Consider the following 25,874-nt stretch of genomic DNA (forward strand, 5'->3'; position numbering starts at 1 on the left):
ATTATACGAATATAATGTACTTACTTATTTCTCAGTTCTGTTTCCTTTCTCTCGTTTTCTCGCTCTCCGCGGAAAAACACCTCTTCCTAGTCGTCTGCTTGGATCGAGTTGCTCAGTTTCTCAACCACCAAACAAAAAACAAGAAGAGAAAACTTTCCAATTTTGTCTCCATGAGGTTTTTCGAAGCGAAGCGATAGTTTTTGGTATAATTTCTGTCGATTGGGATTGAAGAATCTATCTTTTGGTGGTAATCTTAATTTGGTATTTGGTTATGGCTTATTCCTGGTTTTCTTCTTTGATCTATCATTTTCCTTTTGTATAGTTTCTTTTGACCTATTTCATTCGTCGTAAACCGTAGTTTAGGTTAGGTTTGTGTTCAGGGGTTATAAGCTTAAGAAATTTATATTAAGTAAAAAAAAAAGAAATTATTTGGAGAATTATTTGATTCTTTTTTTGGTGTGTGTGTCTGTGTGTGAATTCAGAAATTAGGTTAAGCCACCGGTTTTGTTTACCCATATTTGGGATTGTAGTCGATGTTTAGGTATTTTAACACAAGAAAAACTCTGAAATTTTTGGTGCGTTGTTTTAGTTTGCCATCCAAAATCGAGGGTTTTTCTTATTAGGTTATATCCTCCTCAAAATTCCCTGTCTTTTTCTTTTTTTCCCCATCGTTTTTCCTTCTTTTTAGCTATTTTCGTAACCCTCCTAAACAAATAAAAAATAAAATAGTTGAATTTTTTTTTTGTTAAAATTTTTATATAGTATATATTGAAGAAAGGGAATTGGTTGTATATACGGTATAGAACCATGACGTTGAATTTTTCCCATCGGCCTATTGTTCCTGCTCATTTAACTGAAGATCGGGTTTCTCCTATGAGAATCGTGAATGGTTACCTTGTTGAAGGTATCCCACAGAAGAATGGAGATGGGTATTTGGAATCTTGGCACTCAAATTGCGAAAGGGAGGATTGCATTGATTATGGTAGGGACAAAAGCGGTGGTCAATTTGGTTCTCTCGAGCCTGTTTCCAATGATATTATTGATCTTTTGCCCTCGGATCCATTTGGAATGGATATCACCTCTACTTTCACTGCAATTACAGGTTGGCTTGAGGATTTAGAGGTTGATTATGGTGGCTATGTGAGAGATGATGTGGGGACAAGTGATGGAAGTCATCAGTTGTTTGCTGGATTGAACTTTATTTGGAACAACTCAATGTGGTTCCAAACATTTCCTGGCGAATGTAAAGGCAGTGTTTCTGGTGGACTTGGTGTGTGTTCTCAGGCAAAGGAAAGAGGGAATGTGTCTGATCATACTGGTTTTGGATCAGCTCATAGTGCACAGGGCATTTTGTGTTTTGGGAATGAAGATATGGTTTCTGTTGATCAGGAAAATGACGAATTTCAGGATTGTGAGGTTTGTTCTGAGGAACATGAAGGAGCTCCTCATGAAGCTCTGAGTTTTGCCTTTGGTTATCTGGGTCTGCGGGATCTATTTGCTGTTGAAAGTGTTTGTATGTCACTGCGATCTGTAGTTCAGAATGATCCCCTTTTATGGAGGAATATTCACATTGATCAGCCACTAAGCGATAAGCTAACTGATGATGTTCTTTTACAAATAACAAGGAGGGCTCAAGGTAGCTTACAATGCTTGAGTCTGGTAGATTGCCAAAGGATTACCGATGAGGGCCTTCAGTGCGTGGTTGAAGAAAATCCAAAGCTAGTCAAGGTTAGTATGTTGCTTTGGAAATTTTATTCTCCCGTCAGTTTCTGAATCTTGATTTGTATTGGTACCAAGTTGTGGGTATATTTGCTGATGCCCTTGCATATCAGTTAACCATATTATGCAGATAAGGAGTATATAAATATAAACGAGAATAATGGTGTAATATGACTAATATTTTACTATTTCAGCAGAATGATACTGCTAGCTACTCTCTGATTTTCTTAAATTGTGAAGCCACCAATTGTCGAGATTGCTTTAGAAAACTGTTACTTGAAGTCTAAATCCTAAGAAGCTTTAGACATGTCTACTAGAAGATAAATGCGTACTCTGTCATGATTTGTAGATATTTAGAACCAAGAATAGTATCTCCCCTAATGACTTATAAGAAAGGAGGATTGCTGTAGGTTAGTTTGCTTATGTTTTTCTGCTATATGTCAAGGTCCAATGTTTTTATTGAACTGGTGAAAGTTTCTTTCAGCTTTCTTAAATTAATGTTTAACTTCTATTTGGCCAACATGCTTTGTTGCCTAACACTAAATCAAAATCCGAGATTGCATATTAATGCAATGATATACTTAGGTTTTTCTTCTTCCTCTTTTGAGTGCTTTTTTCTAGTGCATGAAAAACCTTAGGCTTGGAAGAAACAAACAAATAATTGCCATATTGTCTGGTGTTACTGGATTTAGCTCTCAAAGCACTTTTCAAACTTAAATTGGCAATTTCATTATTGTGTCTGCTTTTTTTTCTTTTTTTTTTGATAGAGTGGTATTAAACTTCATTAGCTGTGATTAGGAAATATTTTAATTGTCTAATATATGTTTTGCATCTTTATATTTAGATACTATTTTTTTTTCTTTTGTGTTGTAAACTACTGAATATTTTATCCTTGTAGTTGAGTGTACCTGGATGTACAAGACTAAGTATTGAGGGCATTTTGAATAGCCTAAAGGCTCTGAAGTCTGTGGGCAGACAAGGGGTGAAGCATTTGAGGATTGCTGGGGTGTATGGTGTAACACAGAAGCATTTTGAAGAGCTGAAGTTGTTATTGGGCATGGACAACCAAATTCAACAGATTGTGCACAAGCCACATTTTTATAACAGAAGAAATGTGTGTGAAGATGATCGTGCCATTGATATCGAAATGTGCCTGAGATGCGAGAACGTGAGGCTTGTTTATGATTGTCCTGCAGAGGGTTGTCAGCAGAAAGACCATACTGCTCAGTTATGCAGGGGATGCACTCTTTGCATACCACGGTGCATCCAGTGTGGCCGGTGCATTAATGATGGTGAGTATGAGGAAACATTTAGTCTGGAGTTGCTTTGTTCAGATTGTTGGAGGGTACAAATAAAATCTTGATGTCTAAATTGCTAAACCTCGTGTTGCATCTATGGTTGGCATTGGGCACTTCATTGGCATTTTTGGGTTTGCTTGTGGATGGTCAATACTGAAGTTGGTGGGAAATGACCTAAGAAGTTTTATTCTGTATTGGAATCTGTGTTGTGGAGAATAACGTGGAAAATGGAAGTTTGCCTACTTGAACATGAGCTGTTACTGTAGAATGAGAAATATTTGTGGCCTCTGTTGCAGGATGAATTTGGTTGTGATCAGTCTTGTTGCTGCGTAGCAGTTTGCACGGCAGGCCATGATTTTTCTGCTAGCAGCGGTATATGACATCTCGACTTATTGTTATGAAATAAAGTTATGGGTAATAACAGATAAACTGAAGTCACTATTGCTTTGTCTTAAATTTTCCACTGTAGACTAAAGGGGTACCAACATTTATTTTGTCATCTATTTGGTTTTACTTGGAAAGTACTTGTTTGATGTCTCCTTTTAAAAATAATGGTTAACATCAATTATCATCATTCATCAATAACTACTATTGTTTTAGATTAAAAGTGTTATATTAGTTTATTATATTTGGTGTTCTTGCTGGAAGATGAAAAAGAAATTAGTTAGAGAGTCTTGGTCATTGTATTGTAAGCAAATAATTTGAAATTATAAAAATGAAATTAGTTTCCCAAGTTAGTACCTCTTTTTTCTTGGGTCTAGATTGATAATTTCATCACACCTTTGTCTCTTTTTTTTTTGTTATTTTGTTAAAATATGATTATGTATCAATTATTGTGTCATAACACAAATTTATATATATAATTTTACAAATCTTTAAATATATATATAAAGGATAAAAAATTCAAAATATACAAGTAAAAAAAACTCAATTTTTTTAAAGAAAATCTAAACATTAGGTTTTTTTTTTTAATTCGTAATATCTATACCATTTTCGAGAAACTAAAATTCAGCATGAAAGAAAAATGTTGTTTCTAGGCATAGACAAACAAAGAGGAGGTAGTGGGAGTGCTCAATGCTTGCCCAGTCCATTGTGCAGGAGCTTCCTCGTGTTGAAACAAAAGACGTCAAAGTTAGCAATCATCAACAAGCTTTTCCTCATATTTTTTCACTGTAACGTTAACACTAGTTGAACTTTGATGATGCAAAACGTCACCGCTCTCGTTGAAAAAACCCACTATTTTCTCTTCAAGGATTTCAAAGCCTTCATTCTCGAACTTAAACATGAAATCTACTATACACATCCGAACAGACTTGAATTGAGACCTCATCAACTTCAATCCGTCCCTTCATTGCCTCTAAGTTTCCATTTCAATCGCTTTATTTGCAATACCCTTTCATTATCAATGCTAAAACATAGCTCTGTATTCTCTTTTATAACCACACATTCAATCCAAGTTCTCTTTCCTTTTGCTTTGTGGTGTACAATTTGTTCTCGAAACAAGAGCTTGGGTTTTTCCAATCTTTCCAACTCTAGTTCAGGCGTAAGTATTATTTCCCCATCGACGACAACAAGAAGATATGATTTGGAGGGTAAATCCTAGCAAACAAAGGAAGGAACCTAGGATGCTGTAAAGAAGATAATGAGGATGTTGATTTTTTTAAAAAAAAAAATCTACAATTGTAAAACTTTTAGATTTTTCTGATTTAAAAAAAAACAATTCTTTCTTGAAAAAAAAAAGTAAACAATTCCAAAATTTATGAAAAAAAAACAGACATTCAAATTAAAAGAAATGAAAATTGTTTATGAAAAAAATATGAAAAAATGTAAAGAATCATTAATGTATTTAGAAAAATTATGTACTAGTGGAGTTTTTAGATTCTACAAGTAGGGTTAAGGGTTGACAAATATGTTATAAAATATAATAAAATATTTAAAAAAAGATACACCTGATTTTTTAAGACTACTTATAGAAAAAAAAACACACACTATCTTATATATTTAATAATATATATATTGAAGAATTTTAATTTTTTTCATAAATATTGGAAAGTTTTAAAAATTTTATTGAGAATTTATATATATTAATTTAAAATATTGAAGAACTTCTTTTTCGTAATTTTTAGAATTATAATTTTTATTTATGAATTTTTAAATGTTTAAATTTTATAAATTTTATATTATTTATTAAAATGTCATATAAAATAATAATATCATGTCATCAATAAAAAATTGAAACCAATTTACTTCAAAAGAGGAAGGTGAAGCTAAATAATTGGAATGGGAACAAAGAAGAAGAAAGTGAATTTAAGGATGTGTTTCGGGCTTAAGCGCAACTAAACTAGTGGTCAACGGTCAATGTCTAGCGAGTGGTGGTTGTCGTAGATGTTGGCCGCCAAATTTTGGATTTTCGGTTTTCATGAATAACAATAGAAAGAAAGAAGAGAAAATGGAGAAGAAAAAAGAAAAAAATTGAAAATTAAAATTTTGAGGTTAAAATTATTTTTTTATATTTTTTTAGAATTTAATCAAATCACACAAATCTTGAAGATTTTTTTTTAACAATCAAAACTAGCTTAACACAAATGTGTGAATTTTAAAAGTTAAATTTATTATTATGTTAACTTTTATAACTATCAAATCATATTTCCGTTATTTAGTTAATGATTTGTGATAAAAAAGATAAAATATGATAAATTAAATAATTTTTATAATTAAATGATTAAAAAAAATTTAAAACAGTGGGGTGGAACTACAAAAAAAATTTAGCCTTTAAAATAAAAATCCCTTTGAACGTCCCAAGCGATTTTTCCTGCTGTGAAAAAAAAAAAAGCGCTCATAGTCATAAATCTCAAGTTTCATATATAAACTCATCAACGAGCATATTGTTTATCCTTTGAAAACATAATTATATTACACTTAAATTAATATCCAATAAATAAAAACTCATATATAATTTACCCAATGAACAATATAAGATGAAAACAAGATTTTTTTTTTATTTGTTCACATAAATCTCATTCTTGAACCAGAAAGGGATAAAAAAAGAAAAAAGAAAAAGAGAGAGAGCAATAAAGAATATAAAAGTTCTAGTAAAAGTTGAAGTTAAAATTTGGAAAGATCCATGGAGATAGGGTTTTCATATGTTCTTATTTGCTGTCATTATTTTTTTGCTCAGCTTTCTTACGTAGTTCTTTAATCCATTTGAAACTCAGCACTGACTTGCTAAACTTGCTTTTGGTGGAACCTTCCTCTTTCTTCTTCTTCTTCTTCTTTTCAGGCTCTGCTGGTGAAGGATCAGGATTAGTGTCCCACTGATCAGCCCATGATAACCCAGAATCCATCTCTCTTTTTTCTTTCTTTGTTTTTACCTTCAGATCTCTTGTTTATTGCTTAACTGCTCTTTTATATTTATTTAACCTAATCCTTGACTGGAGTTTGGCAAAACTTAGTTATTTTTGGGTGACTAACAACCATTTTTGTTTGACCTTTTCATATTGGGTTATTTTAGAAGAAATTTGTGTTACAGAGTTGACTGCAAAAAAACCAGTTATTTTTGGGAACAATATTTGTTTGTTGTTTTTCTTCCCGAAATCCATGTTGTCCGAATTCAATGGCTTAAGCAAAATGCCAAATTCAGCCATTATAAAAAAAAATAGAGTTATTAGTTGTAATTAACATATTTAATTATAACACAAAAGATATAAAATAACAACACATCTAATTTCTTGCTATTAGTATTCAATGAGTGTTGGCTTCCAAAAATCCTGCCTAGCTTGACTTAATTTAAATTTTATTCAACTTCTCCATATTTATACTTTAACTTCATAAATTTTAGATACTTACACTTGAGCCACTAACTTTTCTCATATTTACACTTTAGTCCTTACTCTAAATTAATATATCCTAACATACCTCTTGATTTTATTTTCTTTGACATCACTCAACTTTCTCCTTTTTATTACTTTCATTTTTCTTTATTTCCTTATTTTACCTTATCGAGAACAAAATCTCAATTTTTTCACTACATTCATACTGTAGTACTTTCGAACTGTTACAACTATATTGAATATCACAATCTATTTCACATTTTAATTCTCTATTAACTTGATCCGAACTTAAACGGATACATGGATCCAACCATCACACCAATTTGACATCTAATGTCTCATCAGACAAAAATGGAGTAAGATCATCGACTTATAACCAAAGTAATCTTGTACAACTCCAATTTGATGAATAAGGATCTAGAAATAAGTGACTACTCATTCCTCATTTTTACAACTCCAAATTGCGTTCATCTATAACTCCAAATTGAAATCTGATTTCATCATAATTCATTAGGGACTTCCTATTTCTCATTTCTACAGCAAGTTTCACAATTTATGCATTTTAGTCTTTATTGTACAAAAATATCAATTAACTTTACAATTAATCTTTTTTCACCTCTAATATTAAAATCTATCAAGTTAGTACCTAAAACTTCAAGAAATTAACAATAGTAATTTGCTAAAACTTTTACAATTTAACAATCAACGTGGAAGGCTTCAAACTTTTCTTTTAGGTTTTCTTCTTTTTGTTTCGGTGTTCAAGCGGAGAAGATGATGGAAATGTTCATCTTCTTCCACTATCTCATTATATATATAATTGTTTTACTTTTATTTAATAACAAAGTTTTATTTTAAAACAATTTAAATAACCAAATAACTAATTGCTATTTTAGGCCTTAGGTTAATCACAATTTGGGTTTTCAGTTCCTTTCTTAATTAAAAATCTATGAGCATTGAACTTTATAATTTAGACCCTAAACTTTAATAAATCACTAATTCGATAAGCTTACCTATCCAAAATTCAATTAATGTATAATACAACTCCGTAAATATTTAAGGGTTTGATTTTAGGAAATGGGGTCTTAAAACTGCATTTTCTGACAACACTGACATTCGGGCCATTATAATTACTTTAGCCTTCCTCTTTGCTTTCTTCTAGTACATTCCATTTATTAATTTGCAATGCTCTTTTTTACTAAAGAAATCTCTGTGTATAATGATTGAGGATTAAATTTGTTGTTATGCCTTATACAGAGGCGAATCCGGGGGGTTGGTAGGGGCCCAGCCCCTCTAAAATAGAAAATTGTTGTTTTGGTCCTTTAGAAAATTTTAAATTAGTAAAGGTAAAATTGTACTTTGGCTCCTCTTAAAATTATGAAAATTTAATTTAATTCTTTAAAAATTATAAAAATATAAACTATTAAAAAGTAAAATTTTATTTTGGCCCCCTAAAAAAATTTCCTAGCTTCGCCCTTGGCCTTATATACAAACCAAACAGAAGTATTTAATGAACAAATTTAAAGGAGAAAATATTTTGCTACTTCTTCTACTATAAAAGGATTACTCTGCCTTTTTTTAGTAGATGGACCAAAATGTAATCCAAAATATAGTACAAGAATTATTATGATATTTTTACCCAATATATTTCAATTGAAGAAGTAAAAATAAGGGTTAATGTATTGTTTTGAGTTTGAACTTGACATTCGTTTTCAAGTTAGGGCTTGACTTAGATAATTGTTCCTACAGCTTAAATTTCTTTTAATCCAATTTTTTGAAGAAAATATTAATGACTAATTGAAAGAAAATTCATTTGAAAAGTGGAAGTGTTTGGACAAAAATATAGATATGAAAAATAAGATTGGACAAAAAAATAAAACCCATTTAGAAAACAGGCAAACTGAACACCCCAAACCCAGCCCAGACGTTATGACCGGATCCGACATGCCACATCGAAGCGTTCAAAACATTTTATATTGTTGATCCAGAAAAACTTACTTAGTGTTTTAAAAGATAATTTCATTATAGGTTAAAGTGAATGGAAGCTGTGCACCAGGTAGGAAATCGGAAAAGAGGTGGTGAGTCCATCAGACTGCTTAAGTACCAAGCTCCCTTCGGATCCAATCCTAGACATGCATACCACCATTGCCACACCTTAACGTCATGATATTTCTAGGAAACCGATTTGATTAAGTCATTTTTAGGAAAAGTGATTAATTTTGGAAAATACTTTCATTGCGGAAGCTTTGCTTGTTGTCGTGTTATTTTGAAATCAATTGTTGTTTTTGAAAACGGGCCCTAAAGCTATCCAATTTCAACAGTTAAAATAAGTAATACCTATCTTAGTAAAACATATTAAAACCATCAAAAATAATTAAGCGGCCTTATTACATTTAAAAACCCAAAACTTCAAACGTAAATAAAAAGATGTCCAGTTCACCAGAAGAAAATCAAACTTTCAGAACGGGTGGCCACTCCGAATTCCCTCACAGCTCCAAGCCCACTATGGTTGGCGATTACCTGCGTGGATGAAAATAAAAGGGGTGAGTTTGGGGAAACTCAGTGTGTAAAATAACCCAACCATAGTCTAAATCAGCTCAACCCACAGAGACAGAATAAGTTGGCCTTAGCCCAAAACAGAAATTCAGAATAAAGCCCATAGGCCCATAACAGAACAGAACATATATTACATGTTTATGCAGAAACCTAACCCAGATTCATCCATAACACCCCCATACCAGCCTTACACCATGTGGGGAGACTACTCGACCCACCCAACCTCTACACACCACAGAAATCGCAGCGAGGCTGCCAGATATTGTGACAAAGTCACCAGATACAGATATTGTTGTAGAGCTACCAGAATAGATATATGTGGCAGAGCCACCAGATCAGATAATCGTGGCATAGCCACCAGAATAGATATATGTGGTAGAGCCACCAGATCAGATAATTGTGGCATAGCCACCAGGACGCTTCCTCCATAATATAACCCATGTCCCCATGCAACAGATATATAATCATGGCATACATCATACAAAATCAGATCGTCATGCTTTTCAGTCAAAATTAACCCTAGGGGTATAACAGTAATTTTGCACTTAGGGGTATAACAGTAATTTTCCATACATAGGGGTATTCAAGTAATTTAACTATTTTTAAGGTTTTCATACATATCATAGCCATTTACATACGATCAGAAACACTTACCGCATTTTCTTACTGACTTGGGCCCGTTGGCCCATTATCCCGTTTTTGGCCCATTAAGCCCAAAAACATCGAAATGCACGGAATCACGCACTCTGCAGTCTTATCACTTTAATTTACCATATACATCAAACTATTAATCTCATGAGCATTAGCACACTCGCAAGATCTCAAAATATCGGCTTTTCGGCTTTTGCCGATCTAGTCTATAAGGGGGTGTTAGTTACACACCTGTTTGCGACGATATGCTGATGAGATCCACACACGAACCGCCTACAATTGGATTACTAACACGTTAATATAACTATTCAAATACAGACTACGTATTAACCCCTTACAATATTCGGCCAACCACACCTACAGATCATAGTAAGCTTATAAGAAAACAATAAGCAACTCATTAACAATTTTTTGTCAATGTTTACCACATAATCATAATTTCACTGCAAGCTGTCTTCCTGAGCAACAGTAACTAAATTATTTATAACTGGAGTTACGAAACTCCAAATCAAGTGCCGTTAATTTTCCCTGAAAATAGACCATATATCTTCTATCCATAAAATTTTCAGAATTTTTGGTATGGCCAATCAATACCAAATTTTTCTTAAATTTTCCCATGTTTCACTGTTTGACTAATCTAACCAATCTTCATTACGAATCAAATTTCTCATTGTACAGAATTCAAAATATGTTCTTGTTTATTCCATTTGAAACTAGACTCATTAAGATTTAATTAAATAATTTATGCAGCTTCTAACTCATCTCCCACAATTTATGGTGATTTTCCAAAGTCACGTTACTGTTGTTGTCCCAAGCAGATTTATTACCAAATCACTCTTTCACACCTAACTTGCATGCTTGTTATTTAAACATGTATATCACCAATCAATCATCACATATCTATGATTTTACTTAAGTATAATCTCCATTTCATCATTTTAAAGCACAACATGTTAGCCGATTTTTCCCCTTAGCATCTAAGGCACATGCATGCTCATTTGTTTGGCTCAACTTCACCTATCTTCCATTTTTCATCAAAAGAACATGAAACAACAACCATTTCCTTCATTTTAATTCATGACTAAATGCTCACAACACAACTAAAAACCAAAATATGCTTCAAGAGTTAAGGTAGAATCAAGAAGAACTTATGAACATCAAGATAGAAGCAAACTACCATGAACTTACCTTCAATTTTCTTTCCCAAGTGACCGAACATTCAAGAGCTTTCTCCTCTCCTTTCTCTTCTCTAACTTTCGGCTATGATGAACAAAGATGGACAAAACTTTGTTCTTTTCACACCTTTTTCTTTTAATAAAATTTCATATTTCATCCATTTAATTCTTTATTACAAAAGACATGAAATGCCCATCATGGAACATTTACCTAAACCATTATCATGGAACATTTACCTAACCCATTATCATGGAATATTTACCTAATCCATTATCATGGAACATTTACCTAACCCATTATCAATTTGTACCATGAATTATGGATATCAAGTGCTCATATTGTCTACAACAACATGATGGCTGGCCACTTCATGTAAAATGGGAGGTTTGTCATGCAAATCCTCCTATTTTGCACTCCTATTTATTTGGCCACTTCAATTTAGCTTATAGCATTTTCAAACATTTTCACATAGGTCCTATTTCATAATTTCACCCCATTTTTCTTATGGAACAAAAATTAACTAAAATTACCGGGTTCTATCTTAAGCTTGGGCCTTCTAGAGGCTCACTAACATAATTAAGCCTATGCCAACATTCACAGAATTCCCTAAAATTGGGGCGTTACACAAACCTTAGGTAAGGTCTTTTTGACCTGAGCCTGACCGACTTGAAAACATGTCTAAGGTATCGATACCTCATAGAAAGTATCAAAATAAGGTTTTAATACCCTTCCCAAGATATTGATACATGCCTAAAGAAAAATTACTTGAGTATCGATGTTCTCCCTAAGATATCGATACCTAGTAGTAAATATCTGTAACACCCCCTAATCCCAAACCGTCGTCGGAATAGGGTTACGAGACGTTACCGAACATATTGGTTAATTTACAAACAATTTTATGAATAAACAACAAATATATTAAAATTAAATCATTAAGTCTCTTTTATGAACCCTCGAGGCCTAAATCATGTATTATAAATGAATAGGGACTTATTCAAGTACTCCGAAAATTTTTCGTAATATAATAATAATAATTATTTTTTAAAAAAAATTTAATATAACCCCTTTAGAAACATCTAACCTTCCCTGCAATTTCAAATTTGCAACTAACTCAACACAACAACAACTCAACAAATACAAACTTCATCCAAATCATATTCGTCTTATAACAATATCACTAATCCTTATTTTATCTAACATTGTATCCATTCATACTTTCAAGTAGTATTTAAACATCTTAATTAATTTCCATTCATATCATATATCAACTTATATTAACTTAACTAATATATTCATGAGTTGAAACAAAACATACTCACATCAGCTCCTATACATGCCATATAAACCATTTAAAATATTTATAACAAATCTACCTGAAAATCGAGATAGTGTGACTTGAGTGTGATGATCCGATCCTCTGACCCTCCCGTTAATCTACAAAGAGCAATAAACATTACAGGTAAGCTAACTATAGCTTAGTAAGTTCGTCGACTTAAACCATAAACCTTACCAATATTAGTTTCAAAAATTCAAATCATATGGACATTTCAAGTAAGTTACTTTCATCCTGTAAATCATAATCTCATTTTAAAAATAATTTACTTAATTGAGCTCAAAAATAATGATAACATTATTTACATTTCTTTTTCCACACGTTACAATTACGGCTTACTGACTTGTCAATTTAAGGAATGACTTACAGATTTGAGTACATTGTGATCTGAAACCCGAAATCTAACTGAAGCACAAAAGTGCTAACGGAAGCCCGAAGGCTAACTGAAGCACATAAGTGCTAAACGGAAGCCCGAAGGCTAACTGAAGCTCATCAGAGCTGAACTGAAACCCCAAAAGGGTTAACTGAAACTCATATGAGTTAACGGAAGCTCGTAAGAGGTAAACAGAAAGCAAACACGAGAGTTCGCAACAAATGCTAAATCTCGGTTTACTTGGGTAATTTACTGTCAATTCATCTTTTTCACCGAACGATCGTACTCATTTCCTGCGTTCCGTTCCTTCGAATTACTCAGTTCAATTTCGTAACTGCAAATTGTTCCGGGTAAATTCGTACCGTTAAATTATTAAATTTCAATGTTATTTTATGAATGGTGATTAATATTTATGTATGTTAATTTTTGAAAATAATTAAATCATGTACAAAAGTTACGAAATTGAACTGAGTAATTCGAAGGAACGGAACGCAGGAAATGAGTACGATCGTTCGGTGAAAAAGATGAATTGACGGTAAATTACCCAAGTAAACCGAGATTCAGCATTTGTTGCGAACTCTCGTGTTTGCTTTCTGTTTACCTCTTACGAGCTTCCGTTAACTCATATGAGTTTCAGTTAACCCTTTTGGGGTTTCAGTTCAGCTCTGATGAGCTTCAGTTAGCCTTCGGGCTTCCGTTTAGCACTTATGTGCTTCAGTTAGCCTTCGGGCTTCCGTTAGCACTTTTGTGCTTCAGTTAGATTTCGGGTTTCAGATCACGATGTACTCAAATCCGTAAGTCGTTCCTTAAATTTACAAGTCAGTAAGTCGTAATTGTAACGTGTGGAAAAAGAAATGTAAATAATGTTATCATTATTTTTGAGCTCAATTAAGTAAATTATTTTTAAAATGAGATTATGATTTATAGGATGAAAGTAACTTACTTGAAATGTCCATATGATTTGAATTTTTGAAACTAATATTGGTAAGGTTTATGGTTTAAGCCGACGAACTTACTAAGCTATAGTTAGCTTACTTGTAATGTTTATTGCTCTTTGTAGATTAACGGAAGGGTTAGAGGATCGGATCATCACACTCAAGTCACACTATCTCGATTTTCCGGTAGATTTTGTTATAAATACTTTAAATGGTTTATATGGCATGTATAGGAGCTGATGTGACTATGTTTTGTATCAACTCATGAATATATTAGTTAAGTTAATATAAGTTGATATATGATATGAATGGAAATTAATTAAGATGTTTAAATACTACTTGAAAGTATGAATGGATATAATGTTAGATAAAATAAGGATTAGTGATATTATTATAAGACGAATATGATTTGGATGAAGATTGTATTTGTTGAGTTATTGTTGTGTTGAGTTAGTTGCAAATTTGAAATTGCAGGGAAGGTTAGATGTTTCTAAAGGGGTTATATTGAATTTTTTAAAAAAAAAATAATTATTATTATATTACGAAAAATTTTCGGAGTACTTGAATAAGTCCCTATTCATTTATAATACATGATTTAGGCCTCGAGGGTTCATAAAAGAGACTTAATGATTTAATTTTAATATATTTGTTGTTTATTCATAAAATTATTTGTAAATTAACTAATATGTTCGGTAACGCCTCGTAATCTTATTCCGACGACGGTTTGGGATTAGGGGGTGTTACAATATCGATACATTTTCTATTATATCGATTATACAAGCTTTAATCCTGATCCAAATCTAACTTTAACATTTATAATTTGAATTAAACTTAAACAAAATTTTAAATCCACTTTCTAAGTTGGACTAGACCTAAACTTATTGATTGAGCGTAAAATTTTATTAAGACTCGCTCGTACTCGACCCTACCCCATGTAGAGAATCGCAAAGGGCGAACGAAAGTAAAAGAGACAAAAACGATGAATAAAATATTATATTATACAAATAATACACTCACTGCCCAAGCTTTAACTCCACGCTCTCCTCCTCGTCTTCTATCTTTCTCTGCTATAATTCCTATCAAAATACATAAAATAATAAAAGCACGTCAAAATTAAATCCCATCCGCCATGAATTCCCTCTTCCTTCTCCTTGTCAAAACCCTCACTTTTTTCAACTCCTAAAAGCCTAAACCGTGCAAAAAAGAACCAAACCCATTTCTTAATCGGATCCAAAACCCCATGTACTTATCGGAGAAACCCCGTTCCATAGATTTGTACAAGGAGGAAGGTCCTGCTACCGCCAGTGACATGATCATCGAGGTCACTACCAATGGGGATTTGCCACCTCACCACCACCACCACCACCACCCCCCTCCTCAGCAGCAGCAAATTATCTTAGGTGAAAGCAGCTGCGAAGACCCAGAAGTCAAAGCCCCCAAGAAACGAGCCGAGACCTGGGTTCAAGACGAAACTCGAAGCCTTATCGCCATTCGGAGGGAAATGGATGGCCTTTTCAATACTTCGAAATCCAACAAGCACTTGTGGGAGCAGATATCGGCTAAAATGAGAGAGAAAGGGTTCGATCGATCCCCAACTATGTGTACAGACAAATGGAGGAACTTGTTGAAGGAGTTTAAAAAAGCTAAGCATCAAGATAGAGGGAGTGGGTCTGCTAAGATGTCTTACTATAAGGAAATTGAAGAGATTTTAAGGGAGAGAACGAAGAATGCTTATAAGAGTCCAACTCCTCCTCCTAAGGTTGATTCTTATATGCATTTCGCTGACAAGGGTATATGCTATATTTTATTTATCACCCTTTTTTTTTTTTAAAATTTGCATTTGACAAGTGGAGTTTATATTAAATTGTTGTTATTCCATAATTGAATGATGGTTTTGCGGACTTCCTCTTTAAAAGGCTTTATTTGGATTCAAGAATCTGTTTTTGGGTGATATGGCATTAATGCGTTTCCACTGTATATACTGATGTCTAAGCTTTATACCATCAGAATTTTTTGTTAATTGCTGCTAGAATTTTTAAAGTTGAATGACTTTTGCTCTGTCCATCTTTTCTTGAAGTGTCAGACGTATATCCGGATATTGCTATCAAAATATGATGCTAGTCCTCAAATACGTGGAAACCTTAGAAAAGAACTAATCATACCCGTACTAGACATTCCCACCTTCGGACTCCGAGTAACTTAGCTTAAGATGGTAGTATAAACTGCAGTTGAAGAAAGAAATAGGTTTGGTTCTTTAACCGTACGAGTTCCTTTGACTGGAAATGACTTGACAGTCTTCCTCTTTCTCCTGTTACTTTTTTATGATTTTATTGTGTGCTTTGAAGAAGGTGGGTTTGCCTTCATGTATCCTCATGAAAATTAGAACTTGCACAATGGCAGCTTTTAAATGATATTTTTGTTAGAGCTTAGACAGGTAAATTTCAACGTTGATTAAATGTACTTTTGAAGCAAGGGGTCATGCATTGAAAAATAATGAGGGGCTCAATTAAAATTTTGAATACCACCTTTTTAATAAGAGTAGGGAAGTATTATGTTGCTATTTGCAAATTTTATTTTCGAAGAGGCAAAGAGAGAGTCATCTATTTATGGTGTTTTGATTTCCTCTCTGTTGTCTTATCTGGTTTACTCTATTGTTCTGTACCTCTTGGCTGCTTTTACGAGGTTTTCTGGGTTTTTGTCTTATGCGGGCATGATACCTTGCTGTTGCATATCACTTAATGAAATTCTATATAAGATTTAGCCTTCTGCTTTTGGAGATTTCTGCGTCCTCTCCCTCTTTCTCACTTTGCTGCAAAGGTGTTCATGTAGACTACCTGATAGATAGTTGTATTGTTTCTTTATTCTTATTGCAACACATATCGAGTCTTACTTGTCATTACTATGACTTTAATAATCATTATCAATATTGTTTGACTCTTGCAGGTTTTGAGGATGCTGGCATGTCATTTGGCCCTGTTGAAGGTTATTATTTTTTGTTTCAATTTGAGATTGCTCTCTTCTGGTTTTTCTTCTTTTATGTTTTTGGTTTCCTGTCCTTTATATGCTTCTTGTAGTATTTCTCTTCAAGTTAATATGGGTAATACATAGAATCTATTGGATGCAGTGCCATTAATCTTATTGACACTATATCTCATCATCTTCTTGCTTGCTTTTAGGAGCTTTATGGGGCATGATTAGAGAAGAGTGTATCTATCTTGAAACTCCTATTTTGGGAGCTGCAAGTTATGTGCATATTTTTCGTAAGGCCAACACTGTTACCTGTTGTGTTAATGAGGCCATCTTTAGGTACTGTCCCCTCTATTTATTTCATCAGTCAAATCGGATGTACTTTTATGAACTTAAAACCGAACAATCACTTTTTGCTTTTCAGTAACCTCTCTTTTCAGCTTTGTTAACATCTTTCATGAAGCTGAGACTCCTCCGTCGACAGCCTTGGTTGTTTATTTCCTTTTTTCACAATCTCTTGCAGCAAATTTTGACATTTTAATTGTAGTGACATTGTCATTAGCCTTGTAGTGAGCCCAACATACCAACTGCTCCCACCTAGGATGAGTTCTCCTGAGATTGTAAGTCATGCTAATAGAGACCAGCTGATTATCTTACAATACTACTATTACTACTACTACTACTACTACTACTACTATGGAGCACTCATAATTATCAGATGGAAACTGTTCTTAACAATGACTTTGCCTAAAGAGCAATCAGCATCTCTAGACAGTCGGTGGTATATTTTATTATATCTTCCCTTCCATCTGGTGAAATTTGTAATGTCTGCACATGACTTCAACAACCTTTAACTGCACAAAGTACATGTTTTTGTTAGGGGCAGAAAGCTGAAATGTGGATTAATTCAATCTAATGGATGACACGCATCTATCACTGGGGTCCATAAGCTTGCTATCTATATTATGTGGTTATGTAATCTTATGTATTCTCTTTGATTTCAATCTGATGAAAGTTTTATTTTATTGGGAATATTTAGAATGGGGAGTCAAACAATGAAAAGAGGATTGATTGTGCAGGTTGATGCCCTTGCATGCCGGACTAACATCTTTGTACTCTACAGAATTGCTACTTGATCTGTAGTGAATGACCTTTTACTGCAGCATGTCTTTCATCTATTCACCATAGAACACTTGTTTTATTTTTCATATTACGTTTTTTCTCTAATTATCTTAAAAGTCATGCATCTCCTTCTGTTTGTGCATTCTGGTATGCAGCTAGTTGTAGGCCAATACTTAATCTTGAAAGACGTTTAGATCATGAGGGCCATCCTCTTGCTGTCGCTGCAGCTGATGCAGTTGCAGCCAGTGGGGTTCCTCCTTGGAATTGGAGAGAGACCCCTGGAAATGGTAAGTTGTGTTAGAATTTTTGCTGATCCAAAAAAACATGAAGTTTTTTTTTTTTTTTTGTTCCACAAAATTTTGCTACAAAAAAAAATGAAGATTTTGCATGTAGCACGATGTTTAGTTTTTTTTTTTTTTTTTTTTGGGTTCGTCATGTGCACATTTTTATTTGTGCTTGCTCAACTGAATGCTCTTGTGTTAAATGCTCTTTGATTATGAACATGGGATCCGAAATCTTGTCTGACATGAAAGTTTTGATTATGATGAAAATCTTTGTACTTCTGATTATCTTTCCCACCCTTTTTGGTAGGTGTGGACTGCCAAGCATATGGAGGAAGGGTTATAACCGTCAAGTTTGGGGAGTACACCAGAAGGATTGGTATAGATGGTTCTGCTGATGCCATCCGAGATGCAATTAAGTCTGCTTTTAGATTGAGAACTAAGCGTGCGTTTCTGTTGGAGGATGAAGACCACATTGTTCATAGCCTTGACAGGGAGATGCCTTTAGGGAATTATACTCTCCACCTTGATGAAGGTGCGTCAACATTCATGCTGTTTTGTTGACTATACTGACCACCCCCCCCCCAAAAAAAAAAAAAAACTCATAATTGTTTTCATAAAAATATGATAGATGAAAGATACAGCCTCAAATGATGTAATAATCTTGATCATCTATAGAACATAGGTAAGGGTAATCCCTATGGATTTTAATCCCTCACAAGATCACCACAATATGAGAGCCTCATGCATTGGCCACCCTTAACGGTACTGATACATAAGATATATAGCCTACACTTAATTATGCTATCAAGCATACCTGCATGCTGCAGGCCCTATTTTTTCCATTTGCAGAAGAGAAACGAAGTTCCTTATTATTTGTTTATTTTCAAATTCCTACACTCAGGTTTGCCTATAAAAGTTTGCCTTTATGATGAGTCGGATCATATACCAGTCCACACAGAGGAGAAGATCTTTTATGTAGAAGATGATTACCGTGAATATCTACTCCGTCGAGGCTACACAGGTCTCAGGGAGATTAATGGATACAGAAACGTTGACAATTTGGACGACCTTAGAACTAATGCCATATATCGAGGTGTGAGTTGAAATCTGGCACATCTTGCTTGCACAACTGCATTGCTGTCAAGAGGTTATAATAAAGTGGCCTTATCCTGGCATAAGTGTGTATGTAGAATTCCAAGATCTGGTCTAATGCTTTTCTGAAGATTGTGATTTTGCTTTTTTGCTCAAGTCAGCTTTTAATAGGATGTTGTATAATGTTTCTTCTTAGGTATTCACTCAAGTGCAGTTTGTAGGTGTGCATTTCAGTTGAAAACGAAGTAGTCTAGCAAGCTTTTTACATGTAAATTTTACAGCATTTTGATCCGTCTGCTGCTTGAAACTTCAGTTTTGAAAATTTATCTTGCTTTTGGTTATTTTCTTGATAGCATAGCCCAAACCACAAGCAACCAAATACTCTGAAACTGACAGTTGAAGAACCGCCAACATCAATGGCAGGGATTGCTTAAAAACTCATTTCAATACTCTTCAATGTAAATTACTTCATGGCTTGTAATAGAAACCTGAACAAAATTTTCTGAACAGTATTTTCGTGCTTTATATTTGAAACCTTGTCAGCCAACAAATGTATAAGGTACTTATAATCGAATATTAAGTATCAGTTCAGTTGGAAAATGATTAAAATGCTCTTCTATATACAATTAAAATATATTATTATAATTGTTTTTTTTTATAATTTTATATAAAATCAATAAAAAACTTATTTATAATGAGACCATAGTCTAGGATACAATAAAATTTGAATCTTTAATTTTATCACTAAATTTAAATTTTAGAGACGATATTATTAAAAGGGGTAGTCATGAATTTTAAATATAAACCATACAACAGACATGAAGAATGCGAAAAAAAAAAACACCTTTTAACTGCATTATTTCAATCAAAATTTCACTTTAATTTTACAGACTTTTAATAAATATATTAGTTAGCTCTTTCACTTATACCATGAGTTTGCCATAGTCAAGATATTGGGATAAATATATTAGTTGATTGTTGAATATATTATCTGTGATATGATTGTTGATTGGTGGATGCTAGGTTTTAATAACTAAATGATATAATGATTTAATTGACTCTTCAACTTTATAAAAAAGTTATTTTAGTAATATATTTAATTTTATGTTTTTTTAGTCTTTAAACTTACGTTTTTGTTAAATCACCCAAAATAAATAGAAAATTAATGTTTTTATTTTTGCTGATGTGGCATAGATGTGGATTGCTACGTGAATGACACATGAATATTTAATTAATTTTTTAAAATTTAAAAATTTTAAAAAAATTATAAAAATATTTTTAAAATTTTAAAATAATTAAAATAATTTAAAAAGTATTTTTTTGAATTTTTAAAATTAAAAAAATTAATTAAATGTTGATGTATCATTATGTGGTAATCCACATGTATGTAACCACGTCAGTAAAATTAACAAACATTAAATTTTCCAATAATTTTAGAATAATTTGACAAAAATACAATTTCAAAAGTTAAAAAAAAATTAAAGTGAAATGAAAGGCTAAATAATTTTTATTTATAAAGTTGAAGGAGCAAAAAATTATTATATCTATTTTCCAGAAAATGGATAATTTTGCTCCATAGATAAGGGTAGTGATAGTTTCTGATTTAAATTCAATAATAATTTGATTTGGTATATATATATATATAAATGGTAATGATACATTCATTGTGATTGAAACGTGTCGTGTTTATAATATTATTTTTATTTAAATATATTGTGTTTGTATCGTATTTCATATGTAAAATTAGTAAAGATTGAAAATAAAAAAACATTGATAAACAAAATGAATACTGAATATTTTCAATTCAAACTAGAGTTTAGGCTCAAACATAAAAATTAAGCTTAATATTAAATACGAAATTTCAAGTAATGTTTTATAGGGAACAACATGTTCGGGCATATATCTTTAGGATATTCGAGATCTTTTAATGCCTGTCAAATCACAAAATATTTTATATTTAAGGTAGCTGCTAAAACTTGTGGACCTCAGAGAAGCGAGTCGGCTCAGTTGGGGATCAACGGTGTTGACGACATTGTACCAAGAGATGTGTCGAGTGACAACCACATAAAATTAAAATCGGTGATTGCATGCTTCTACTACAATTATGGGCATGGTATCGACTACCATTTTTACATCCCTGAGTTGACATCCCTTATACATTCCCACTCGTTATAATACACGTGTCTATTGTATCTATATTTGTAATTGTATATATAGTATGCCTTATGTTGCTGTTAAACTAGACACTTAATAAGCATGACTTTTGCTACTGAGTTGATTTGTTATAAACATTTTATTTGCTACCATATTGAACTATTATAGGCATATTGATTGCTACCGTATTGTTCTGTTAAAAGTATAATTAAATGCTACTGTATTAATCCGTTTTGAGCTTGCCATATTGCATTACATTGGGTGGGATGATATGCACGGAGGAAGAAGTAACAATTTATCTGCAAATTTATTTTGCACCCACGACCTAGTGGTAGTGTTTATCCTTTAACTACAAATATGTCATACATCCACAACCCATCTGTAACATTAACCTGCAAATATGTTGTGCATCTACAGTCCAGTGACAATATTATTTGCGATATTTTGCTATATATCCATAGCCCAATGACAGATTTCATCTACGAGTTTTTGTTGTGTATCCACTACCCAGTGATAGATTTTATCTATGAAACCAATGGTGGTTAAACCACAACTTGGTGTGTAGGTGGTTGGAGTTTAGGGGAACTTCCATTATAGTGTGTAGCGGTGGCGTAGGATCTTTTTTGAGATGACATATATGTATTCATTGTTGAAGTGATCTGAAATATTGATATTTTAAAATTGCTATTGTGTAATGTTCTATGTATTGTGTTTCTATATGCTTAAGAGTTTGCATTGGTTTACTTGTGATGGAACTTACACTTATCTTCATAACTTACTCTTTTTTTTTTCATCTTTACAGATAACCCACCAGGGCAGGACGCGGACATGAAATACGGAGAGCTTGGAAATGTTTTATTTTATTGAAAGTATTATTAGGCTTATTTTTATTATTTATGTTATTTCGAAACTGTACCATTTTATTTATTTTGTAGCATGGGGTTCATATGTAGAGTTTATTTAGCATGCATAACATTTAACTTAACTTTAAAATAAAGTTTTTATTTAATCAAGGCATGAAATATAGTTTATTAAAACTAAGTAAAATAAATCACCTTTTCGTTGTTAGATTGTAGATAAAAAATGAATACTAAATAAATGGAAAACTAAGTTTTCTTAAAAGTAGTCACAGTTGCATAGGAAAGTTAAATTAAATCGGTTTTTGATAACTTGTGAGTTTTTCTGAAAATAGACTAGGTTTTCTTCCAAAATAAATAAATGTTTTAAAATACCTATTTTATAAACCCCAATCGTACTAGGCCATCTCAGTGGCCGATGTAATCTCTTGAATTCGGGTTTAACATCTAGGTCGGATTGAGAAGATTAAAACTTTTATGAATATAAAACCGAACAATCACTTTTTACTTTTCAATAACCTCTCTTTTCAGCTTTGCTAACATCTTTCATGAAGTTGAGACTCCTTCGTTGATAGTCTTGGTTGTTTGTTTCCCTTTATTCATAATTTCTTGCAACAAATTTTGACATTTTAACTGCAGTGACACTGTCATTAGCCTTGTAGTGAGCCCAACATACCAACTCCTCCCACATATGATTTTGAATTTTTCAATACTTTATTTAATTGATTTTGATGTTTTGAATTTTTTAAAAAAATAAATAAATTATTGAAAAAAAAAACATTTGATAGTGTCAATCGATTTGTTACTATAATATCAAAATTAATTAAATTAAACTTTTTCTAAATTTTATTTTTTATATTTCCAAGTTATTCATAACGAATTCAATTCAACTAACTCATATTTAATATTTTTTACAAAATTTAAATTTATTTTGATTATATAATATCGAATCTTTCATGCTAAGCTAAAAGCAAAAAAAAAAAACCTTTACACTTAATTAAATTAATTTCTTTTTCTTTATTTGGGTAAACAATTAATTATTATTATTTATTTGGCATGAAAAATAAAATTAATTAATTATTATTGTTCTTCATTTGAGTTTGCTCTAATGCTTTTCTTAAGATTTTAATTATGCTATTTTGCATTAACTCTGTTGTTAATAGTATGCTGTATAATGTTTCTTCTTATGTATTCACTAAAGGACAATTTCTTTATTTATCAATAGAGTAGTTCTAACAATGTTTTACATGGTGCCAATGTTACAGAATTTTGATTGACTATCACTGCCTTTGAATGGTCTCTTGCACATTTGCTAAGTACGTTAGCTCAACTTTAGGAGTCATTCGCCCACTAAGGTCAATAAAAGACTCGACATGCCTTTTTTTTTTATTGAATTTAACTAAACCAAGAAAACATAACTAAAACATACTAAAATTGCTCGTAATTAAGCTCCTCAAGTACAAAAACGAGTTTAATCTGCTATACCAAATTACATAGATCAGTCACCAACGACTCAAAACTCTAATTTTGAGAAATTGTCTTTCATTTGGTTATTTTCTTAAATACTATTATTTAAGCCATTTGGAACCTAATACTCTAAAAGTGACAGTTGAAGGGCGACCAATATCAGTGGCATAACGTACTAAAAACATATTTCAATCATTTTCAATATAGATTATTTGATGTTGATTTGAGCTGAATTAAGATATTTAATTCGGACTTGTAAATTTTTCATTTGTAAAAAAAGAAAGAAAGTGATTTTACTTCAAACAATAATAAGAGATAATTTGTTACCACCTAAATTGATGAACAAGAACTTGAAATGATATATACCTGAATACGGTAACAATACATTAATTGTGCTACATTCATGTCTTATTTATAATATCTTTTTTATTTAGGTATATTGTGTTTGTACAAAATTAGTAAAGACCAAAACCCTAGGTATCAAACATGTTCAATTCTAATTCTAATTCTAATTCCAATTCCAATTTGAGTTTGAACTTGATTTGGACCACAGAATTTGAGCTTGATGTCAAGTATGAGAATCCAACTCAAGTTTTATCAAATAAAGCCTAATTAAATTTAGTAAAGCTAATCAAAGCAGTTTAATCTTTACCTTGTATCAAGTTTATATTTTAGAAGTGAAAGTCAATAAAGCTATATTGGAGCATTCAATTCTCGAGGTTTCTATGGAGATTAAGATTGAATTTCTAGGCTCAGTTCTACCCCATTAAATAACTTTAAAGTTTTTATCTTGATACAAGAGTTAATATTATTTTCAAGCACATATAACTGATGGTGTAGGAAGGGGTCAAACTTTTGGTCCGCTTTCTCTCCGTACTATTTCAAAAATTTTAAAATTTTTAGTATTTTAATATTTAAAACATAGTAAAAAAAAACTTTGACTAACAACAAAAATATAATTTAATCTTTTCTTATCCTAGACCACAAATAAAAAATTTGGAACATAATTCACATTTGTTTCTAAACGGTTGGACCAATAATCAATTTATTGGCATAATGCATTCTAGATTTTGTAGGATTAATTTTCTTGACTACACTTAGAACAAAATAATAATAATTAGTAAAAAAATCCCCACAAATCTTCTCAAGGGTGTTTTGTTGATTTACTTTCCTTTTTAGACATAGTTTCGTAAGGAAAAAAATTAAAACATAATAATCTCAAAGAATCCAAAGAAATTAATATTACTCCATGCAACACAAAATAAGATACTATATATATTGAAGCCATAAGCTATACATTGCCACCAACATAGTTAGTTAGATAAAGAGATGGAGAAGTTTTCATTCAATTTGTTTATATTCACTACCATCTTAATCTTTGCAACTCGTTAGTTTCTTCTTATGCAATTCTTTTATTTCATTTGATATGAATATTATCTTTTTTGTTTAATCTAATACAAGGGAATTTTGATTGCAGATTCAGAGATGATGGCAGAGGCAAGAGGACCTGTCATTTCGTGTAGATGCAGTAAAACCGAAGATTGTCATGGTATTTGCGCCGCATGCCCTAACTATAAGTGCATTAATAACCTTTGTACTTGCCTTTCAGACGCACCTCCATTTCCATAGTCTTAGAATCTACACACTCCTATAGTTGAATTAAATGATGGGATTTTTTTTGTGTAATTTGAAATAAATTATCTTGTAATGGATTTAATAAAAAAATATTGTTATTATTGTTATTTTAATTTTCTTTTTACCCTTCTCTCCCCCCTCCCTCCATTTGTAGTAGTGTAAAGTAGGTTACATTTCAAATAAATAAAAAGAGTTACAATCTTTTTTTAAAACTAAAAGAAATAATACTAAGAACAAAAGACAGGAGAAAAATTAAGACACAAAATGAGAAGATAATTCTTTTTTCTACTTGTATCTTATAAGCTTGTATATGGCTTCAATTTATAGGGCTTCAATAATTATAAGCTAAAAATAATATAAACAGGAATATCAAAAATCTCAATAAAATGAACAAGTATTTCATAAGTTGCAAGTTCCACTGTATTCTG

General features: G+C 32.0%; 3 protein-coding genes and 1 long non-coding RNA gene across 6 annotated transcripts; 3 read left to right on the top strand and 1 right to left on the bottom strand.

Moving 5' to 3' along the window:
- LOC107928691 (F-box protein SKIP14) lies at positions 1 to 3,599 on the top strand. Of its 2 annotated transcripts, XM_016859945.2 has the most exons (3): positions 19 to 982; positions 1,103 to 1,728; positions 2,618 to 3,599. In XM_016859945.2, the coding sequence occupies exons 1-3, from the start codon at positions 808 to 810 to the stop codon at positions 3,080 to 3,082; spliced, it is 1,266 nt and encodes a 421-aa protein (XP_016715434.1). In that variant the 5' UTR covers positions 19 to 807; the 3' UTR covers positions 3,083 to 3,599. The 2 variants fall into 2 exon arrangements, with proteins under 2 accessions (XP_016715433.1, XP_016715434.1); XM_016859944.2 differs by having other exon boundaries at positions 1 to 1,728.
- A 2,397-nt stretch (positions 3,600 to 5,996) lies between these two features.
- LOC107928681 (uncharacterized) lies at positions 5,997 to 6,411 on the bottom strand. Its single transcript, XM_016859933.2, has one exon. It carries the CDS (start codon positions 6,359 to 6,361, stop codon positions 6,167 to 6,169), a length of 195 nt encoding a protein of 64 aa, XP_016715422.1. The 5' UTR covers positions 6,362 to 6,411; the 3' UTR covers positions 5,997 to 6,166.
- An 8,462-nt stretch (positions 6,412 to 14,873) lies between these two features.
- On the top strand, positions 14,874 to 19,674 carry LOC107928694 (trihelix transcription factor GT-1). Of its 2 annotated transcripts, XM_041083056.1 has the most exons (5): positions 14,874 to 15,658; positions 16,812 to 16,850; positions 18,113 to 18,244; positions 18,549 to 18,773; positions 19,143 to 19,674. In XM_041083056.1, exons 1-5 carry the CDS (start codon positions 15,109 to 15,111, stop codon positions 19,343 to 19,345), a joined length of 1,149 nt encoding a protein of 382 aa, XP_040938990.1. In that variant the 5' UTR covers positions 14,874 to 15,108; the 3' UTR covers positions 19,346 to 19,674. The 2 variants fall into 2 exon arrangements, with proteins under 2 accessions (XP_040938990.1, XP_040938991.1); XM_041083057.1 differs by lacking the exon at positions 18,113 to 18,244.
- A 5,429-nt stretch (positions 19,675 to 25,103) lies between these two features.
- On the top strand, positions 25,104 to 25,553 carry LOC107928680 (uncharacterized). Its single transcript, XR_001692672.2, has 2 exons — positions 25,104 to 25,198; positions 25,289 to 25,553. It is a non-coding gene; the product is annotated as an uncharacterized lncRNA (long non-coding RNA).
- The last annotated feature ends 321 nt before the right edge of the window (positions 25,554 to 25,874 follow it).

Source organism: Gossypium hirsutum, chromosome A12 (assembly GCF_007990345.1).
Source record: "Gossypium hirsutum isolate 1008001.06 chromosome A12, Gossypium_hirsutum_v2.1, whole genome shotgun sequence".
NCBI lineage: Eukaryota > Viridiplantae > Streptophyta > Magnoliopsida > Malvales > Malvaceae > Gossypium > Gossypium hirsutum.

Coding starts and splice junctions, on each gene's coding strand:
- LOC107928694 (XM_041083056.1), top strand. CDS start 15,109: ATGTACTTATCGGAGAAACCCCGTTCCATAGATTTGTACAAGGAGGAA. Junction 15,659..16,811: donor TATGCATTTCGCTGACAAGG/GTATATGCTATA, acceptor TGACTCTTGCAG/GTTTTGAGGATGCTGGCATG. Junction 16,851..18,112: donor GTCATTTGGCCCTGTTGAAG/GTTATTATTTTT, acceptor TCTGGTATGCAG/CTAGTTGTAGGCCAATACTT.
- LOC107928681 (XM_016859933.2), bottom strand. CDS start 6,361: ATGGATTCTGGGTTATCATGGGCTGATCAGTGGGACACTAATCCTGAT.
- LOC107928691 (XM_016859944.2), top strand. CDS start 808: ATGACGTTGAATTTTTCCCATCGGCCTATTGTTCCTGCTCATTTAACT. Junction 1,729..2,617: donor AAAATCCAAAGCTAGTCAAG/GTTAGTATGTTG, acceptor TTATCCTTGTAG/TTGAGTGTACCTGGATGTAC.